We start from the raw sequence: 22,044 nt of genomic DNA, 5'->3' as shown, positions 1-22,044 counted from the left end.
TGCAACCCCCAATGTCACCGCTGCCACTATACTAAAGTTATTAACCCCTAAACCTAACCCTAAGTCAAACCCTAACACCCCTAACTTTAATATAATTAAAATAAATCTAAATAACAATTACTATCATTAACTAAATAATTCCTATTTAAAACTATAAAATAAAACCTGTAAAATAAACCCTAAATTAGCTACAATATAACTAATAGTTACATTGTAGCTAACTTGGGTTTTATCTTTATTTCACAGGCAAGTTTGTATTTATTTTAACTAGGTAGACTACCTGTGAAATAAAACCTAACCTGTCTTACACTAACACCTAACATTACACTACAATTAAATCAATTACATTAATTGAATACAATTAACTAAATTACAAAAAAAATAAACACTAAATTACACAAAATAAAAAAGAAATGATCAAATATTTAAACTAGTCTTTTTCTTTGCCCAAACCCCTAATCTAAAAATAAAACCCACCCAATAAACCCTTTTTTATTTTGAGGGAGCATTTTTATTTTGATAGGGCTATTAGATTAGGTGTAATTAGTTTAAATATTTGATCATTTCTTTTTTATTTTGTGTAATTTAGTTAATTGTATTTAATTAATGTAATTGATTTAATTGTAGTGTAATGTTAGGTGTTAGTGTAAGACAGGTTAGGTTTTATTTCACAGGTAAATTTGTATTTATTTTAACTAGGTAGTTAGTAAATAGTTAATAACTATTTACTAACTAGTCTACCTAGTTAAAATTAATACAAACTTAGCTGTGAAATAAAAATAAAACCTAAGATAGCTACAATATAACTATTAGTTATATTGTAGCTAGGTTAGGTTTTATTTTATAGGTAAGTATTTAGTTTTAAATAGGAATTATTTAGGTATTAATTGTCATTTTTATTTAGATTTATTTTAATTATGTTAAAGTTAGTGGTGTTAGAGTTAGACTTAGGGTTAGGTTTAGGGGTTAATAACTTTAGTATAGTGGCGGCGACGTTGGGACGGCAGATTAGGGGTTAATAAGTGTAGGTAGCGGCGACATTGAGGGTGGCAGATTAGGGGTTAATAAGTGTAATGTAGGTAGCGACGACATAAGTGTAGGTAGGTGGCGGCGACATTGGGGACGGCAGATTAGGGGTTAATAAGTGTAATGTAGGTGGCAGCGATGTCGAGGGCGGCAGATTAGGGGTTAATAAGTGTAATGTAGGTGACGGCGATGTCGGGGGCGGCAGATTAGGGGTGTTTAGACTCAGGGTTTATGTTAGGGTGTTAGGTGTAAACATAACTTTTCTTTCCCCATAGGAATATTGCAGGTGTTAGGCTTTTTTTTAGCCGGCTCTCCCCATTGATATCTATTGGGAAATCGTGCACAGGCACGTAAAAGCAGCTCTGGTATTTGTGTGGGGTATGGAGCTCAACGCTGCCATATTACCTGCTAACGCTGGGTTTTTGCAAACCTGTAATAGCTGCGCTATAGGGAGGTGAGCGGTGACAATAACTTGCAAATTATTACCGAGCCGCTCATAATGCAAAACTCATAATCTAGGCGATTGTTTTTATTATGCAGAACTAAATATTTTATATTACAATCTCAACATTACCATTAAAACAGAACCAAAGGTAACTTGACATTGCATTTTGCGCCTCCATATTACTTCCAGAACCAAAGGACAGAGACTAATTATTGAGAAATTGCCCAAATTCCTTAAAATCCAAAAATCTGCTACAAAAACATGCATTAAACTATTTGCTAAAGTGTATAGGGCATTTTTGCTGGATAGATCTGTTTTAACAGCTGGGAAATTATATTAAATTCTCCCACGGGGTCACTTTATTTCCACTTTGTCTGTTTTAACTTATCTAAAGAAAGTGTGAAACCCCTCGCAATACAATGTCCTGCTTTACTGCTGAAATCGCATCTCTATTTAAAGAATAATACACTTTCAACTGATTAGTGTCCAAATTACAATACTAAATTACAGAGAATAATGGCCATAGGTGCAATATTTGATTTTAACCAAAGGAACTTTAAATGAACACTAAAGTCAAAATTCAGAAAGAGCACACAATTTTAAACACCTTTCCAATTTACTCCCAGTATTGAATTGTGCAATCTATTTATGTGCACACTTTCTGAGGCACCCATGTCTACTGAGTGTGTGCAACAGTTAACTTTATATACCTACATGCATTTTTTGATTGGCTGATGGCTGTTACATGATACAGAGGTAGAAAATGTAAGCAAGTTTTGAAATTTATCAGAAAAAAATCTATTCATTTGAAATTCAGATTAAGTGATATTGCATTGCCTTTGTTGATTAGGAAATTGTATTGTATTTAATGTTCATTTAAAGTCATTTCCTGGGCATAAGGGTAAATTGTGTCCCTTTAAATAGCAGCCTTTAGTAAAACACCAGGACTTGATCACAATCTTGCACATTACATAACGACTTCTATAACTAGGCTAGTATTTTCAGTGATCACAATCCCAAAATGTTTCTGTCATTAATACCCCTGAAACAATAAATATTTTCCACCTGAAACACAAAATTGTTATCTGCTTTGTTAATCTCCAAATTTCTTAATCCAAAAACCTAATGCACAGGATTAACAACAAACAAAATGGCAGTTTTGTTGGTTTAGCGATTACATCACAGGTTGAAGGGACGGTATTTTAACTGATCCCTTTTAATAGTGTGTAGTGGTACTAATAGATGACGTGTAATTACCTTGTTTTGTTCCAAACCCATAGAGATGTGTGTACGTCTTCTTAAAGGGACAGTATACTATAAGTGTTTTTCCCTTAATGTGTTTCCAATTACTTTTTTTACCAGCTGCAGAGTATAAAATGTATGAGATTTGATTTTTTAAGGCTTATTTGTGTATATGAATTAGCTGGTTTTGTGTTTTGAAGCCACAACCTAATAAAATGGGTTGAGCTTGTAGGTATAATCAGATCTCATTACTTTATCACATTGTGTACATATACCTGCTTCTTTATCTTATATCTGTCCATAAACCAATCACCAATACTTGGAGAGAACAATGGTAAATTAACATTTTATTACCTTATCTCTTCTATAACCCACTGGGAGTGTAATTTCTTCTACTGACTGTGTTAACACAGCTTGCCCTTGAGGCCAAAAACTTTCAGGATGGGTGGGGATACCACAGGCTAAATAACTAATTTAAATGTCAATATAAGGGTAATGGAAATACTTGTTAACAATTTAATATACTCCAGCAGGTAAAATGGATCATTGGGAACAAATTAAAGGGGAGAAATATTTTGAGTAAACTGTCTCTTTAAGGGATTTGAACAGAGGCATTATCTGTATAGTGGGCATCTGTGCTTGTTGAATAATCAGTTTCATTAATTTTTATTAGTGTAAAAGTGTTTATTATTATTATTATTATTATTATTATACTATTATTAATAAACTTTAACTAACTGAGCAGGTATCATTTGTATTTGGTGAAATTACTTTTCCTAATGTCATTCAATATGGTGGGTATAATGTCAAAGGGTTTTGTCTATGCAAAAAAAACAATGTTATCTTTCAAAACTTTTCAGGTACTCAGCAGAGCCAGCGTAAGATATTGTGCTACCTGGGTCTGAGAATGAAATGAGGTCTGAGAATGAAATGACCCCCCACCTCATAATAACATTACTGATTAGCATATCAACCAACTAGCCTGTCCGGTGACCTTACTAAGCCTACTTACCTACAAGCAATGCTTATGCACAATTGTGCAAGTAGTAGGAAGGTAGTTACGGAAGAGATGCACTTGCACCACCTCGAATGTCTACCCTGACCAGTTCTGTGTTTGTGAGCATTATGAGGATATGCCGCTGGGAGCCTGCGACTTCCCCCACAGAGACAGAGGACAGGAATGGTCTATCTGACTCAGTCACGGAAGTGCTGCCTGGCTCTGCTGGACCCACTTGGTCCCATGGTTGAGCCGGGCCTTGTACTCCATAAGAAGTTTAAAGTGTTATCTGGGGGCCATCAAGGCCCTTAGGTTTTAAAGTCGATTAGTGAAAAATAACCACATAAATGTGTCAGTTAAGGATCAATAATTCGGATTGTGATCAGAAAAACAGAACCTGCGCACGTTAAAGGGACAGTAAAGTCAAAATTAAATGTAAATAGATTGGATAGAGCATGACAATTTACGAAAACTTTTCAATGTACTTCAAATACCAATTTTGGAGGGAAGAAAGGGAGAAAAAGAGAGGCGCATGTGTGTACCAGTAGATCAATACAGATGAATTGTAAATATCCACAACAGGGTACTCACATTTTATTGGAGCACTCATACAGTGCTCTCAGGCACATACTGGGCAATCGCAGCAACCCAGCTTGCTGTATTCCAACGTGTAGACAGGAACACTCGTAGATGGATTCCTAGGAGCTGGATTGACCGATTGCCCTCAAGAGCAACTCCACAGGGTGGATGCAGGAGGCAAAAGGGCCCACAGGGACTTCCAGGAACTTCCAAACAGGGCAAATCCAATCCCAATAATAATAGTAGTAGGTAGGTGGTGTAAAAAGATTAGTGGAAGTTCCAATATTAGTTTAAAAAGTAGAATTTATTTAAAACAATGGTAAAAACAGGAACCAACAGGTAGGGAAAACAGTGACCCTCCTTGTAATCATGCAACACGTTTCTCAGCACAAACGCTGTTTCATCAGGCATATGATGATGATGATGATGATTTAAATACCAATTTTGCTTAGTTCTCTTAGTATCCCTTTTTACAGAGTAATCCCAGGTGAGCTCAGGAGCATGCACGTCTCTTCAGCCATCTAGTAGCAGTCTTAACAATTTTTTTCGCAAACATAGTTGCATAGTATACATAGTTGCAAACACAGCTGCCATAAAATGCTAAACACTCTATGGCAGCAGAGTTTGCAACTATGTATAACACTACTAGAAACATTGTTGCAAACTGGAAATTTGTTTAAAATTGCTTGCTCTGTCGGAATTATGAAAAATAGGACCATTGGTTAACTGAAATGATAATGAAAAAAAAAGGTCTGATTGTGATTACATTAACTTCGAAAACTGCTCACGGGCAGCCGTTAACCTGATGATAATAATCAAACAATAGATGGTAATTAACCCTTAGATTTATTAAATAAAATGACCACAGAGGACGTGTTAACGTTCGGGAAGCAGCATTCTTTGTCAAAGGATAAATAAAGGTTGAACTACAATTGTATATAATAAGATTAAGTACTTTTAACATGATTTCAGTGCCTTCCCTTATCCTGTAATGAATTTCACTTCTAAAGAATAACCATAAAACAGGTTGGATTTCCGGCTCTTAGAATGTGAGAAGTAGTTATTCTGTAAATCATACACAATGCCTGTGCCGACCATAACTAGACGCAGCTGCCAGAAAGCTTTTCCGCAGCGCAGGATGTCATAGAGGAAGGTGGCTGTTTCAATAAGAATTGCAGGGAAATGTTTCCTTCCCTCAATAAGCCTGAGGCGTTAGACAGAATACACAACTCCCGGGGAATAAAAGGACAGCACTGTAAGGAATAAAATGAAATCTGTTCACTGTTATATTAACAATACAGATAGAGTCTGCAGCACAGTCACTACACTAATAATAAGATGAGGAGCTTTATTCACTAAAGTGAGAACATTCTCACCAGTATGGGCTTTTTTTTAACTTCATATACACAGGAGTAAAACACTTGCACAAAACAGGGAAAACTATTTGTATTGTAAATTGGGAGAGATGGAGTAGAAGTTGGGGCCAGTTCTCATTGTTACCGTCGGACCATGAGCTGGAAGATCCTGTTCTAAAATGTGTAAGCTCTCAATATACATTAATTAAAGGGACATTATTCTAATTTGCATGTAATTTTAGCATGACCGACCCAGAAAGTCTATGGGGCCGAATTATCAAGCTATGAATAGAGCTTGATGCCCGTTTCCACGCAAGCCTTCAGGCTCGCCAGAAACAGCAGTTATGAAGCAGTGGTCTTAAGACCGCTGCTTCATAACTGGTCCGCTGCCTCTGAGGCTGCGGTCTTCAATCCGCCCAATCCTATAAGATCGGACTGACATTGATAAATCGGCCCCTATGTGTTAAACTCCCACAAAGGATTTAAACACATTTAAATTCCTACTCAGAAGCTGCAGAGAACTGCTGGTCTCGAGAGGGTGAACCAATCAGTACACACAGTCGGGTAGTGCCAGTTTTGTACTGTAATGGCCCTTTAATTGCTCAAAAAGTCTCTTGTATAGCAGAAACTAGGGAAGCTCTGCTTCTGAAAAACTAAACTGAGCTCAATGAGCAAACCCTTAAAGTAAAAATATAATGCTCAAATTTAACAACTTATTTTCAGAACTGGTATTTATTGTACTTTGTGTTTAACTGCCAGATCAGGGTTCAACACATAGCTAAAGTCTCACTAGGAAGCCACAGCACATTGCATGACACAACCAGTGCTTGGTGGCTACATGCATATGCCACTCCTCATTGGCTCATCAGCCATTCCCTGCTCATGAGCTGCAATGCTATGTGCTTAACCCATTTGCAGCAGTTAGCATTATTATTAGTATTGCTATTTATTTGTAGAGCACCAACAGATTCTGTAGCATATAGTTATCATGCTACACATAAAATAAAATACTGTGAGTTACAAAATGTTATTTTTCACTTGAATTTCCCTTTAAAATCATGTGCACCCATTCAGCTCTATACATACAGTATTATCGTAATAATAACGTGTAAATTTGCTTTAGGCAGTTCACAAATGTGAAAAGCAGAACAAGCTAAACAATTTCCTTTAATACCAAGGGAGTCTGTAGATAGGTATAGCTTATAAACAATAATACTAAAACTGGAAACTAGCGTGAGCATTTAGTGAGGCAACAGGTGGTAACAACATTTGCTAGAGTTTATTCTGTGTCGTGTGTTATAAACCAGGCTGAGCACTGTGTTACAACTGAATATGAATGTGTTGCCATATGCACCGACATCAGGTCAAATGTCACCAGAACCGTAAAAGGTTAATTTCTACTATTACCCACTAAGCACCAGGATTTGCAAATCGTGACATAAAAACAATAAATGATGCTAAGTAAAAGCAATGACTAGAATGTAAGTGATTGTTTTCATAAGTTGTACAAAGAGCAACACCTTTATACACACATGTATGCCCTAAAGGCATGGGGCCCTCGATGGTATCTAAAACCCACAGAGACACTCAATAGCAATCATTTCCCAACATATGATATTATTTATAGAATTAGCTAGCGTGTACTTGTCAGATTTATCTGTACATTTTGTATGTGCAGTCATTTTCTTGTTGCATCTAAAAGATAAATGTAATCATTTGAATGATCTTGAGCTTTAGTAAAACATCATTATACGTTTCATGCTTGTGGGAGGGCGTTTTTGTCTAACAATAGGGTAGGTGCACACACACACACAGAAACACAAATGTAATATATATATATATATATGATAAAGAAGAAGTTACAGTCCGAATTGGGTGCCAAAACTGGGTCCTGCTCATGGACCACAATGATAGCAATAAAATAAATCCCAAATATCTGCGTGCAGAAGCAAAAGGACTTTATTGAGGCACTGTAACAATAAAACAGTGGTTATCCTACCCCTTTATCAAGTAATCCCACTTCTTAAAGGGACGGGAAGCCAAATTTTTGCCTTTCACGATTCAAATAAAACATGTAATTTTAAACAACTTTCCAATTTACTTCTATTAGCTAATTTGTTTTGTTCTATTGGTATTCATTATTGAAAAGCATACCTAGGTAGGCTCAAGAGCTGCTGATTGGTGGCTGCACATATATGCCTTATGTTATTGGCTTATCCATGTGCATTTCTGTTTCTTCAACAAAGGATACCAACAGAATGAAGCAATTAAGGTAATAGAAGTAAATTGGAAATTTAAAATGGTATTCTCTATCTGAATCATGAAATAAAAATCCTGGGTTTTATGTCCCTTTAAAATAACACACAAAGTTAATATAAAGGTGAACTAACATAGAAGTACCTACTAATAAAACATAAGCCAGATGCATAACAAATATAGGCACACAACAAGAACTATATAACATATTATACATTACATAATTTCCTTTATCTTTCACACAAGACAAAAGAGACCATTATAAGAAGGGTTTGAGAATGTATTCTGTATTTATGGTTTAAGGCAGGGGTGCCCAATAGGTAGACCGGGATCTATGAGTAGATCCCAAAGGCACTACTGGTAGATTGTGGCCGATGTGATCAAAATGATGTGGTCAAGTTACGTGATCTCAACACTGGGATGTGGGTAGAGTATGTTGCTAGGGATTCCGCTTTATCTATTGCAGTGTGTGACGTGTCAAGTCATTAAAGAGTCTGATGGTTCATGTCCCTCAAGATCCAATCCTGTAGCACTTTTCATGTCCAATTTCAACCAATCAAAGTAGATGAACGACAACACAATTGGCCTATCAAAAGCATGGTTGAGTGAGTACTCTCCTAATAGATATGGCGTTATAGTATAGTTAGGAGGGTAAGCGTCAATAGATAGAAAAAGTAAAGGCGGAGGCTGCTGTGCTATGCTAAAGGAACAACTCTGATTGACGTCCGGTAAATAAACGTGTTGACGCGGTAAGAAATGGTTTACATGGCGCGCTATTGAAATTTATTTGTGTAAGTGTCACTGGGTCATATCAGGCCAAGTCCAGGACGCAAAGTAAAGTGGGTCAGTGGCAGTAATTTGAATGCAGTGTTTTGTAACATGGCACAAGGGGTTGCTCCTGTTAAACCGAATTAAAGTCAGTGCTACTATTGTCGTCACGATTAATCTGTTGTATCTTTATGCTTTTGCACATCCATCTGTTGCTAAATCATGCAACCTTAAAGGGATATGATTTTTTCATGATTCTGATATAGAACATGCAATTTTAAACAGATTTCTAATTTACTCCTATTATCATTCTTCATTCTCTTGATATCTTTGTTTTAAAAAGCAGGAATGTAAGCTTATGAGCTGGTTCATTTTTAGTGAGTAGATATTGTTGAGCTGGTCATTTGAAAAGTAGATCCCAACACAAAAAAAGTGTGGGCACCCCTGGTTTAAGATATTTAACTTATGATTCCATCACACTTTCTTTAATAATAATCCCTATTTATATCACCACGATAACAAGAACATTAATTGGTGACATTTTTCTTAAAAATGTGCTGGTACCGGAAGGTTTTTTGATTTAGGATTACCTAATGTTAGATTTATTTATATACTACTTAATTTTGGAGGTCTTCAGAAGTAAATAAACACACACACACACACACAGTCACACACACAGACATAGACACACATACACACTCACAGACATTGTCACACACACACAGTCACACACACAGACATAGTCACACACACACGGACATAGTCACATAAACACACACACACACACAGACGTAGACACACAAACACACAGACATTGTCACACATACACACACTCAGACATAGCCACACACACAGACATAGTCACGCACACACACACACACACACACAGACGTAGACATATAAACACACAGACATAGTCACACACACACACACAGACATAGTCACACACACAGACGTAGACATATAAACACACAGACATAGTCACACACACACACACACACAGACATAGTCACACACACAGACGTAGACATATAAACACACAGACATAGTCACACACACACACACACACAGACATATAAACACACACACACAGACGTAGACATATACAGGGAGTGCAGAATTATTAGGCAAATGAGTATTTTGACCACATCATCCTCTTTATGCATGTTGTCTTACTCCAAGCTGTATAGGCTCGAAAGCCTACTACCAATTAAGCATATTAGGTGATGTGCATCTCTGTAATGAGAAGGGGTGTGGTCTAATGACATCAACACCCTATATCAGGTGTGCATAATTATTAGGCAACTTCCTTTCCTTTGGCAAAATGGGTCAAAAGAAGGACTTGACAGGCTCAGGAAAGTAAAAAATAGTGAGATATCTTGCAGAGGGTTGCAGCACTCTTAAAATTGCAAAGCTTCTGAAGCGTGATCATCGAACAATCAAGCGTTTCATTCAAAATAGTCAACAGGGTCGCAAGAAGCGTGTGGAAAAACCAAGGCGCAAAATAACTGCCCATGAACTGAGAAAAGTCAAGCGTGCAGCTGCCAAGATGCCACTTGCCACCAGTGGCCATATTTCAGAGCTGCAACATCACTGGAGTGCCCAAAAGCACAAGGTGTGCAATACTCAGAGACATGGCCAAGGTAAGAAAGGCTGAAAGACGACCACCACTGAACAAGACACACAAGCTGAAACGTCAAGACTGGGCCAAGAAATATCTCAAGACTGATTTTTCTAAGGTTTTATGGACTGATGAAATGAGAGTGAGTCTTGATGGGCCAGATGGATGGGCCCGTGGCTGGATTGGTAAAGGGCAGAGAGCTCCAGTCCGACTCAGACGCCAGCAAGGTGGAGGTGGAGTACTGGTTTGGGCTGGTATCATCAAAGATGAGCTTGTGGGGCCTTTTTGGGTTGAGGATGGAGTCAAGCTCAACTCCCAGTCCTACTGCCAGTTTCTGGAAGACACCTTCTTCAAGCAGTGGTACAGGAAGAAGTCTGCATCCTTCAAGAAAAACATGATTTTCATGCAGGACAATGCTCCATCACACGCGTCCAAGTACTCCACAGCGTGGCTGGCAAGAAAGAGTATAAAAGAAGAAAATCTAATGACATGGCCTCCTTGTTCACCTGATCTGAACCCCATTGAGAACCTGTGGTCCATCATCAAATGTGAGATTTACAAGGAGGGAAAACAGTACACCTCTCTGAACAGTGTCTGGGAGGCTGTGGTTGCTGCTGCACGCAATGTTGATGGTAAACAGATCAAAACACTGACAGAATCCATGGATGGCAGGCTTTTGAGTGTCCTTGCAAAGAAAGGTGGCTATATTGGTCACTGATTTGTTTTTGTTTTGTTTTTGAATGTCAGAAATGTATATTTGTGAATGTTGAGATGTTATATTGGTTTCACTGGTAAAAATAAATAATTGAAATGGGTATATATTTGTTTTTTGTTAAGTTGCCTAATAATTATGCACAGTAATAGTCACCTGCACACACAGATATCCCCCTAAAATAGCTATAACTAAAAACAAACTAAAAACTACTTCCAAAACTATTCAGCTTTGATATTAATGAGTTTTTTGGGTTCATTGAGAACATGGTTGTTGTTCAATAATAAAATTAATCCTCAAAAATACAACTTGCCTAATAATTCTGCACTCCCTGTAAACACACAGACATAGTCACATAAACACACAGACAAAGTCACATAAACACACAAAGTCACATAAACACACAGACATAGTCACATAAACACACAGACATAGTCACATAAACACACAGACAAAGTCACATAAACACACAGACAAAGTCACATAAACACACAGACATAGTCACATAAACACACAGACAAAGTCACATAAACACACAGACATAGTCACATAAACACACAGACATAGTCACATAAACACACAGACAAAGTCACATAAACACACAGACATAGTCACATAAACACACAGACAAAGTCACATAAACACACAGACATAGTCACATAAACACACAGACATAGTCACATAAACACACAGACATAGTCACATAAACACACAGACAAAGTCACATAAACACACAGACATAGTCACATAAACACACAGACAAAGTCACATAAACACACAGACATAGTCACATAAACACACAGACATAGTCACATAAACACACACACAGACCTAGGGGCCGAAATATCAAGCTCCGCAATATAAAGGCCGCTGCTCCATAACTTGTCCACCTGCTCTGAGGCGGTGGACAGAAATCAACCCGATCGAATACAATCGGGTTGATTGACACCCCCTGCTAGCGGCTGATTGGCCGCGAATCTGCAGGGGCGGTATTGCACAAGGAGTTCTGGTTCATGCTGTCGGCATTTATCAATGTGCAGCGGACATGATACGCTACATCGTATTATGTCCGCTCGCACTTTGATAAATATGCCCCATAGTCACACAGACATAGTCACACATACACTGTCACATAAAAACACACACACATAGACAGTCACAAACACACACACAGACATAGTCACACACACACACACATAAACACACAGACATAGTCACAAACACACACACACATAAACACACAGACATAGTCACACAAACACATACACAGACATAGTCACACAAACACATACACAGACACAGTCACATAAACACATTCATACACAGACATAGTCACATAAACACACACATACACAGACATAGTCACATAAACACATACATACACAGACATAGTCACATAAACACACACATACACAGACATAGTCACATAAACACACACATACACAGACACAGTCACATAAACACATTCATACACAGACATAGTCACATAAACACACACATACACAGACATAGTCACATAAACACACACATACACAGACATAGTCACATAAACACACACATACACAGACATAGTCACACAAACACATACACAGACACAGTCACATAAACACATTCATACACAGACATAGTCACATAAACACACACATACACAGACATAGTCACATAAATACACACACACACACACACACAGTCACACACATAAACACACACACAGGCACAGTCACATAAGCACACACACAGACATAGTCACACACACAGAGATATAGTCACACACATACATAAACACACACACAAATACAGACATTGTGTGTGTGTTTATGTGACTATGTCTGTGTGTGTGTGTGTTTATGTGACTTAGTCACACACATCTATTACTTAATTTCAGTAAACTGTGTGATTTACATGGGATTGTTACTGTAACAGGGAGTGCCTTGAGAACCTTTATTCTTCCAGCAAACCAGCATTATGACTTTATTATTGCAGTCAATAAATCAAACCTTGAGCACAATCTGTCTGAATAAACTTACTTGCATACTAATAATATGCAGATGCATACAAAAAATCAAAATGCAGTATAGAATAAAAGACAAGTCCTAACACAAAAATGAAATGCTCTAGTCTATTAGATCAATGTTTCCTAAAAGCGGTCCTCAAGTACCCCCAACAGGCTTGGTTTTCATTATAGCTGAACCAGTGCAAAGGTGAAGTAATCAGCTAATCAGTAACCATGGTTACTAACCTCTCATCCATCAGCTGATTATTTCACCTGTGCTCTAGTTTAGCTATAATGAAAACCAGGACTGTTGGGGGTACTTGAGGTCCGCGGTTGGGAAACACTGCTCTAGTGTTTCCCAGTGTTTCTGAACTGGGGTCCTCAAGTAACCCCAACAAGCCAGGTTTTCAATATAGCTGAACCGGTGCACAGGTAACACACACACAGGCACCATGTAACCATGGTTACTCACCTGCTCTCACCTATCAGTTGATTATTTCACCTGTGCACTGGTTCAGCTTTAATGAAAATCTGGCCTGTTGGGGGTATTTGAGGACCGCAGTTGAAAAACAATGCAATATAATGTGATTTTTTACTGTGTGTCTAATATTATTTCAGCAGCATATTCAAATGTAAGTATATACAGTGTATGCCCTTTGCTAGTCTGCACCAGCATACAATGTGCCTATGCTTCTAAAACTGTAATAGCTGTTACTAGAAGCCTTTTTGTTAATACAAGTATATAGCAAACAAATGCTTCTGTGACCATTATGTCCATTTAAACACACGATTACAAGAGAAGTGCAACAATGTATTACATACCCATGGTTAATACGCAGTATATAGTGCACTCCGTAGGCGCAAGTGCATTCTTTCACTTGGATAAGAAGACCCACACCAAAATTCAGGATGGATAAGGAGTACTAAGCTGATAAAGTGAAAAAATCTGTCTCACATAGTGGAATTCTTGTTTAAAGGGACAGTCTAGTAAAAAATAAATTTTCATGATTCATATAGGGCATGCATTTTAAACAACTTTCCAATTTACTTTTATTGTAAAATTTGGTTTGTTCTCTTGGTATTCTTTGCTGAAAGCTAAACTTAGGTAGGCTCAAACTGATTTCTAAACTTTTAAAAACTGCTTCTTATCTCAGTGCATTTTAACAGTTTTTTGACAGACAGTGCTAGTTCATGTCTGCCATATAGATAACATTGTGGTTACGCCGTGAAGTTATTTAACAGTCAGCAATGATTGTCTAAAATGCATATCTGTTAAAAGAACTGAGAAAAGTGGGAAGTCTGCAGAGGCTTAGATACAAGGTAAGCACAGAGGTAAAAAGTATATTAATATAACATTGCTGGTTATGGAAAACATGGGAATGGGTAAAAGGCATTATCTATCTTTTAAAATAATACAAATTCTGGAGTAGACTGTCCCTTTAAAGGGACACTCAAGTAAAAATTTAACATTGCACCCTCTATCTGAATCATTAAAGTTTAACAACTTTCCAATTTACTTCCATTAACAAAATGTGCACAATCTTTTTATATTTAAACTTTTTGAGTAATTAGCTCCTACTGAGCATGTGCAAGAATTCACAGAATATACATATATGCATTTGTGATTGGCTGGTGGATGTCACATGATTCAGTGGGAGTGGAAATAAACATAAGTGAAATTTGTCAGAAAATCTACTACTCATTTGAAGTTCAGATTAAGAGCTATTGCATTGCCTTATCATCATGCATTTGTTGATTATGCAAATCAAATGATATGTCCTAGCATTTAACTAATGCTTTTAACCTTAAAGGGACAGTATACTATAACATGTGCTGCCACCAATCAGCAGCTACTGAACCTATTTAGATATGCTTTTAATCAAAGGATATCAAGAGAATGGAGCAAATTAGAAAATAGAAGTAATTTGCATAGTAGCTTTTTCTAAATCATGAAAGAAATAATTTGGTTTAGTGTCCCTTTAAGGCTTATTTGTGTATATGAATTAGCTGATTTTGTGTTTTGAAGCCACAACCTAATAAAATGGGCTGAAGCTTGATGGTATAATCAGATCTCATTACTTTATCACATTATGTACACAATGGAAAATTAACATTTTATGACCTTATCTCTTCTATACCCCACTGGGAGTGTAATTTCTTCGCCTGGCTGTGTTAACACATCTTGGCCTTGAGGCCAAAAACTTTCAGGATGTATGGGGATACCACAGGCTAAATAAACTATTTAAAATGCCAATATAAGGGTAATGGAAATACTTGTAAACAATGTAATACACTCCAGCTGGTAAAGTGGATCATTGGGAACAAATTAAAGAGGAGAAAATGTTTGAGTAAACTGTCCCTTTAAGGGGACACAACGCCCTCAAAAAAATGTCATGATTCAGATAGGAAATGCATGCTCTATTTACTTTTATTATTTAATTTACTTTGTTCTCTTGGTATCTTTTGCCTAAAGCATACCTAGGTAGGCTCAGGAGCTGCAGTGCATACTAGGAACTAGTTGCTGATTGGTAACTGCACATCTATACCTCTTGTTATTGGCTCACCCGATATGTTCAGCTAGCTCCCAGCAGTACATTGCTGCTGCTTCAATAAAGGATACCAAGAGAATGAAGCAACATATTTGGAGGGGTTTATTTCCCTTTATAATAAAAGTAAAACAATTGCAAACTATTTCATTATTCCATAAGAACAGAAACAAAAAATACATATGCACACATTGAAGCATATATCTGCTTTTTACCCAGAAGGCATGCTTGAACTGCATACAAAGCTCAGAGTTCACAATTACGTAATTCTTGTTCAATCATTAACAATCCATTATCAGGTGATAGCGGCTACAGTCATAACTTCACAGGTTTCGCAGACAAGGATCTAGCATCAAAATACATGTAGCCATTTGTTTAAAAAAGATTGAGTTACAGAATTCCGTCTTTTTAACGACACCTGTGGGTCTGCAAAAAACAGGCAACTTAGATGCACAACATAACTCAGATTAATTATTTTGCGTGAAAATAAATAAATGCAGTTGCAGTGTCCCAGGTATAAATACAATAATGTGAAGTAATGGTCAGACTCGCTCAAGAGCTCAGATTTAAATGAGAGCATAAGTATTAGATCCTGGAGCTCCTCACTAATAGACTCTCAAACTTCTATCACACATATGAAAGAGCACAATTTAAAGGGAAGTTTTTTTGTTAGGCTCATCAGCAGTGTCAGCAGTGTTTTGATTCTCGAGAGCAACCTTAACTATGTGTTTAACCATTCAGAGAATTTTTCTATTGCATATTTATGTCCATTTAAACACAATGGTATATTTTTGGATGCAAAAAAATAAATAATAATAATATAACAGTACAAGCACATTTCCATACAGCTCATCTTTAGGGACAGATCGTTCACTGATAGACACCTCCTACAACGCTACTGGTAGAAAGTGACACACCCCACAAGCAAAGAAACATCAGTTTAAAAATTAAAGATTTTATACATTGAATTAGATACAGAAAAATGCCTTCAATGTCCCTTTAAAACAAATATCAGTGTTGCCGATAATGTGATAGTCTTTTTGTGCTTACCTGCTAGTGCTTTGTGCACGTGAATACTTACACCCGCAACACACAAAGCAAACAACAGATTATTCCTGCACTTGCTCTGAAATAACGTCAGGTAGAGCACTCTTCCCGCAAGCAGTCAGGCAGCTGCAAGGTGCAATGACTGCCACAAGTAAATGTGGCAACAAACCGCAGACATGAATTATGTCTGATAACAAAAACATCAACGCAGGTTATGGGAGTGATATATTGCACACTCAGCTTCTGCTTGACTATAATAGCTCAATGCAATTATCACAAATCTGCAAGTATTAAATAAACTCTATCTTCAGTGTATGATTTACTTAAAGGGGCAGGCTACACTAAAATTGTTATTGTTTAAAAAGATAACGTCTTTACTACCCATCCCCGAGCTTTGCACAATCAAGATTGTTATATTAATATACTTTATAACCTTTAAACCTCTACATTTCTTCCTGTTTCTAAGCCACTATAGACAGCCTCTTATCACATGCTTTTTTATTTGCTTTTCACAACAGGAGACTGCTAGTTCATGTGGGCCATATAGCTGCACAACACAGTACTAAATGAAAGTCAATAGATAATAAATACAAAAGTAATGTGATCAGGGGGCTGTCAAAAGAGGCTTAGATACAAGGTAATCACAGAGGTAAATTTTTTTATTAATATAACAGTGCTTATGCAAAACTGGGGAATGGGTAATAAAGGGATTTTTTATCTTTTAAAACTCCCAGTAGTGCATTGCTGTTCTGAATCTGACTTCAACTATCATGTAATTATTCCTTTGCAGGGGTTAAAAACATATGAAAATAGCACTACAATAAAAAGTGCACTAATAAAATGCTCTTACACATTAAAACACTTCCTACTAATAAATGCAAAAGCACTTAGTTTGAATAAAACACTTCCTTCTAATAAATGCAAAAGCACTTAGTTTGAATTTCAAATGAGCAGTAGATTTTTTTTCTGACAAATGTCAAACAGTTTCCTTTATTAATATACTTTTTACCACTATGATTACCTTGTATCTAAGCCTAAGCAGACTGCCTCTTATCTCAGTGCTTTTTCCAAACTTACATTTTAGCCATTCAGTGATAGTTCTTGTATAACCATTATCATTCTACACAGAAGTGAGCACACTGTTATCTATATGACACACATGAACTAGACTAGCGCTGTGTGGCATTTGCGCAACATTTAATAAGCTAATAAAAAGCACTGCAGCCACAGTACTTCAAAGTAAATAAATATTCCACTGAATAATCCTATCCAACAGGTATTTCTTAAAAACATTGTAATGCAAAATGTGCAAGCTTAAAAGGTTAGACACAATATTTAAGAAAAAGGAGAACTTATTTCAATACTCAAATCAGTTCAATCCTGATGTAATTTTAGCAAATAGCTTAAAGGGATACTAAACCCAAATTTCTTAATTTATTATTCAGATAGCACAGGCAATTTTAAGCAATTTTCTAATTTACTCTTATTATCAATTTTTCTTTATTCTCTTCCTATCTTTATTTAAAAAGCAGGAGCCAAGCCCATTTTAGGTTCAACAACCTGGATAGCGCTTGCTTATTGGTGGCTACATTTAGCAAACCAATAAGCAAGCATAACCCAGGTTCTGAACCTAAAACGGGCCGGCTTTTAAGCTTCACATTCCTGCTTTTTAAATAAAGATAGCAAGAGAATGAAGATAAATTGATAATTGGAGTACATTTGAAAGTTGCTTAAAATTGCTTCTCTATCTGAATCATGAAAGAAACAAAAATGTGGGTTTAGTGTCCCTTTAATTTTATCTAACCAATCTTGTCCTGTACCACAGTATATGCTCATTGCTTTAAAGAGTGGAAACGTCATGTTCTGCAGATGAGTGACAAAGGTAAATGCCTGTAGCGGTATTACAGAAATGGATTCCAAATGTCAATTTAACTCAGTTCAATTGAATGCAATGCTATAAAAAATATATTAGCAAACACAGCTTCTGTAATATTTAAAGGGACACTATATACCTTTTCATAGCAGCCAACATTTAAAAAAAAAAAAATGGTTTGCTGCAAGTGTTTTTCAATAGCCGAACCATCACCCAGCATGTGCCTTATTTGGAGGAGCCAATCCAGACTTTAAGAGTCTGCAACTCATAAGGTTAGCCACAGTCATTATGTTTGTATAAACTGCATTGTTTTTCTATTGCTATCTGCTGGAGCTAATCAGGGAAATATATGTAACAGGTTTAGCCCTGAGAAGCGTTCAGGGCGCAGTTCCAGTTCTGAGAATTAGAAACTGTTCAGAGCAAAACTAAATGAAAATGGGGGGAAATAAATAATGAAAGTATATTGCAATTTCTTTTACTATGCATAACTAAACATTGTTTTAGAGCTGCAACAACTAATCGTCATAATCGATAATAATCGATTATGAAAATAGTTGTCAACGCATCTCATAATCGATTAGTTGGTTTGCAATTAGTTGGTCTGTGCACAACACCAGCTGCTTCACTCCAATGAACTCCTGCACATGGTATTGTGTTTTATGGTTATGTTCTTAACCCAAAGGATGTCTACAGACGTCTACTTTTCACTTTTTCAGGACAGTATACGTTTACAACTACCCCTGGCTTATGTGCAACCCAGATTTAATAGTCATTTGGATTGTTTATATTAAATCAGGTGATTTGGAACTATGCTTTTCACCTAGCCCCTAGATTGATGGGAGTTATTTAAATTGATGTGCACTATTATCTGTTTGCACAATTATTAGCGTATTGCTTGCTATTGCTGATTATATGTACTGTATAAAGAAATGTGTAAGGCTTTGTCCTGTTATTGATATATAGGCCTTAGCGCTTTTGATTAGTTTTTGTTTTTTTAATAAATTGTTATAATATGTACCAGATTCAACCTTTATAAGTATATATCTGTTATTTTTAGAGCGGACTAGATATTTTCCTCTAACCTTACAGCTGGTTATTTACCATTGCATATAGATATTCAAGATTTTATATGTTAGAATGAAGTCAAGGGTTACTTTATTGAGAGGCCCCTTGCCAAGGTGGAAAACACTTTGCATTGGTAAAGAGCTAACAAAGATAAATATCCCACTTTGGTGAAATTGGCAAAACCCTACTTATGCATCTCAAGCACCTCAACACCATATGAGTGCCTCTTCTCTGCTGCAGGTAATATAGCTGCAAACCGAGAACCAGCCTTAGCCAGGAGCATGTGGACATGTTGAGATTTTTGCATTTCAATGTAAAGTTTCTGAAAGAGTGAATAACAGAATGTTATAAACAGTGATAGTCTAACTCTTTCTAGTTCTACCTCTTTTCAAACAGTTTTTGGTTTTGTTTAATTATAAAACTGTGCTCTGCTGCTTAAAAATTGGACAAACAGTTGTGTTAATGTAAAGTTTTAGTCTGAAGTTTATATTTGTAATACTCAGTATGTGGATTTTATTTAAAATATAGGAAACAATTAGGTATTATTTTTTTATCCGATTAGTCGATTAATCGAAAAAATAATAGACCGATTAATCGATTATGAAAATAATCGTTAGTTGCAGCCCTACATTGTTTATACAAATCTCAATATGTTTACTCATTTTATAACAAGTGAATGTTCCATGTCCCATTAAACTCTTTAGTATAACACAGTCGGATAACCCACCAATTATAAACAAGTAAATTAAAAAAACAACACTTACCCTCTGCTGATAGGCCTTGAATGTTAATTCCTTTCGCTGCCAGGAAACTCAAGCAGGCATCTATATTCTCAATCTAGAAAGATGCAAAAAATACTTATTACTAAACTTCTAGGTACCAAACATAATTGCCAACAGAGCTTTGGGGGTGTAAACTTTACACCTGCAAGAACGGCATATATACCATATATATATTATATATATATAGTATATATTATTAAACATGAAAAAATGTTGTTAGCAGTGCAATGCTGTTCCTTCAGCAAAGGATAACAATAGAATGAAGCATATTTGATAAAAGTAAAATTAAAATGTCTTGTGAGCCATGCAGAGATTGTCTTGCTGACAGCAGTGAGGAATGGTACAGGGTACGTCACAGTTGACATTTTTATCTGTTTGTGTAATGTTGCTTTCTACCATTAATAAGACACTAAACACCTTGTGCTTTTGTGTAAAAATTGTATTTGTTCCATGCTCCCTAAATAGGCCAAAAAAGCAAAACCTGTAATCTGTAGTTTGTTTAGGCAATTTGCAGTATTTGGAAAACCTAGGTTACAGGTTTTGCTTTTTGGGTCACTGGGACAAGCACAATATTTCAACAAACTTAAAGGGACACTAAACCCATTTTTTTTCTTTCATGATTCAGATACAAATTTAAACAATTCAATTTACTTCTATTATTTATTTTGCTTCATTTGTTAGATATCCTTAGTTGAAGAAAAATCAATGCACCTGAGTGAGCCAATCATAAGAGGCTTCTATGTGCAGCAACCAATGAGCAGCTACTGAGTCTATCTAGATATGATTTTCAGCAAATAATATCAAGAGAATAAAACAAATTAGGCAATAGAAGTAAATTAGAAAGTTGTTTAAAATTGCATGTTCTTTCTAAAACATGAAATATTTTTTTTGGGTTTCATGTCCCTTTAAGAGGTATTTAATGTCCCAGCAAAAACATGCCACACTCACTGGGAATGTACTGATATTTTGTTTCATATACGCCAATCACTGAGAGACTGCAGAAAATACAGTTGGCAAATAATATTTATCTAAGAAACAGATCTAATTCCAGACCATGTGTTCCTGCTGTATCTATGGGGCAGCAAATAAAAATAGATCACATACAACTGTCACCCAATAGTACTCTAAGCCTAAAACACAGCAATGCGCCCTGATCTGAACTCTTTTTTGCGATCCGAAGCAACTGTTCCAGATTAACTCAGCATATTTATGTTACAGGTAAAAATATACATGACCGCAATGCATAAGCCACTAACAAATATTTCTACTAATATACACCCCTAAACTTGACTTATCCTAAATAAAGGTCTGATGTACTTAACAAAATATACTCATGTTCTGAACTGACATTATGAAATCCACTTTTTTAGCTCGTTGGTTGACAAAAACAGGGTCACAATGTGTTACATTAACAATTAAAAGAAAAAAATAACAGTGAAACAATTCTTGGAAGTCTTTTTGCATGCTCTAGAAGCATGCTGACATTAGCTACGCTATTAATACATTTATACCTTGGTGATTGTATAGTAAGCTGTAAAAAAAGAAAGTGATACATGGTGAAACATGCCAGTTTACAAGGCCAGAATACTGTTACCTCTACACATAGGGCCAATTTATTAAAGTGCGGACAAACATGATACAATGTAGCGTATCATGTCCGCTGCGCATCGATAAATGCCGACAGCATACGCGGTCAGCATTTATCATTGCACAAGCAGTTCTAGTGAACTGCTTGAG

General features: G+C 36.4%; 1 protein-coding gene across 1 annotated transcript in view; it reads right to left on the bottom strand.

Moving 5' to 3' along the window:
• Nucleotides 1–22,044, bottom strand: part of LOC128636275 (neuron navigator 2-like) — a 474,377-nt gene that overhangs the window by 302,765 nt on the left and 149,568 nt on the right. Inside the window, 1 exon segment of the mRNA XM_053689311.1 lies at nucleotides 20,290–20,362. Within this exon segment, the coding sequence (XP_053545286.1) occupies nucleotides 20,290–20,362 (73 nt within the window).

Source organism: Bombina bombina, chromosome 7 (assembly GCF_027579735.1).
Source record: "Bombina bombina isolate aBomBom1 chromosome 7, aBomBom1.pri, whole genome shotgun sequence".
Lineage (NCBI taxonomy): Eukaryota > Metazoa > Chordata > Amphibia > Anura > Bombinatoridae > Bombina > Bombina bombina.
Note: the sequence above shows the minus strand (reverse complement) of the source record. Positions and strands in the feature narration are given on the sequence as shown.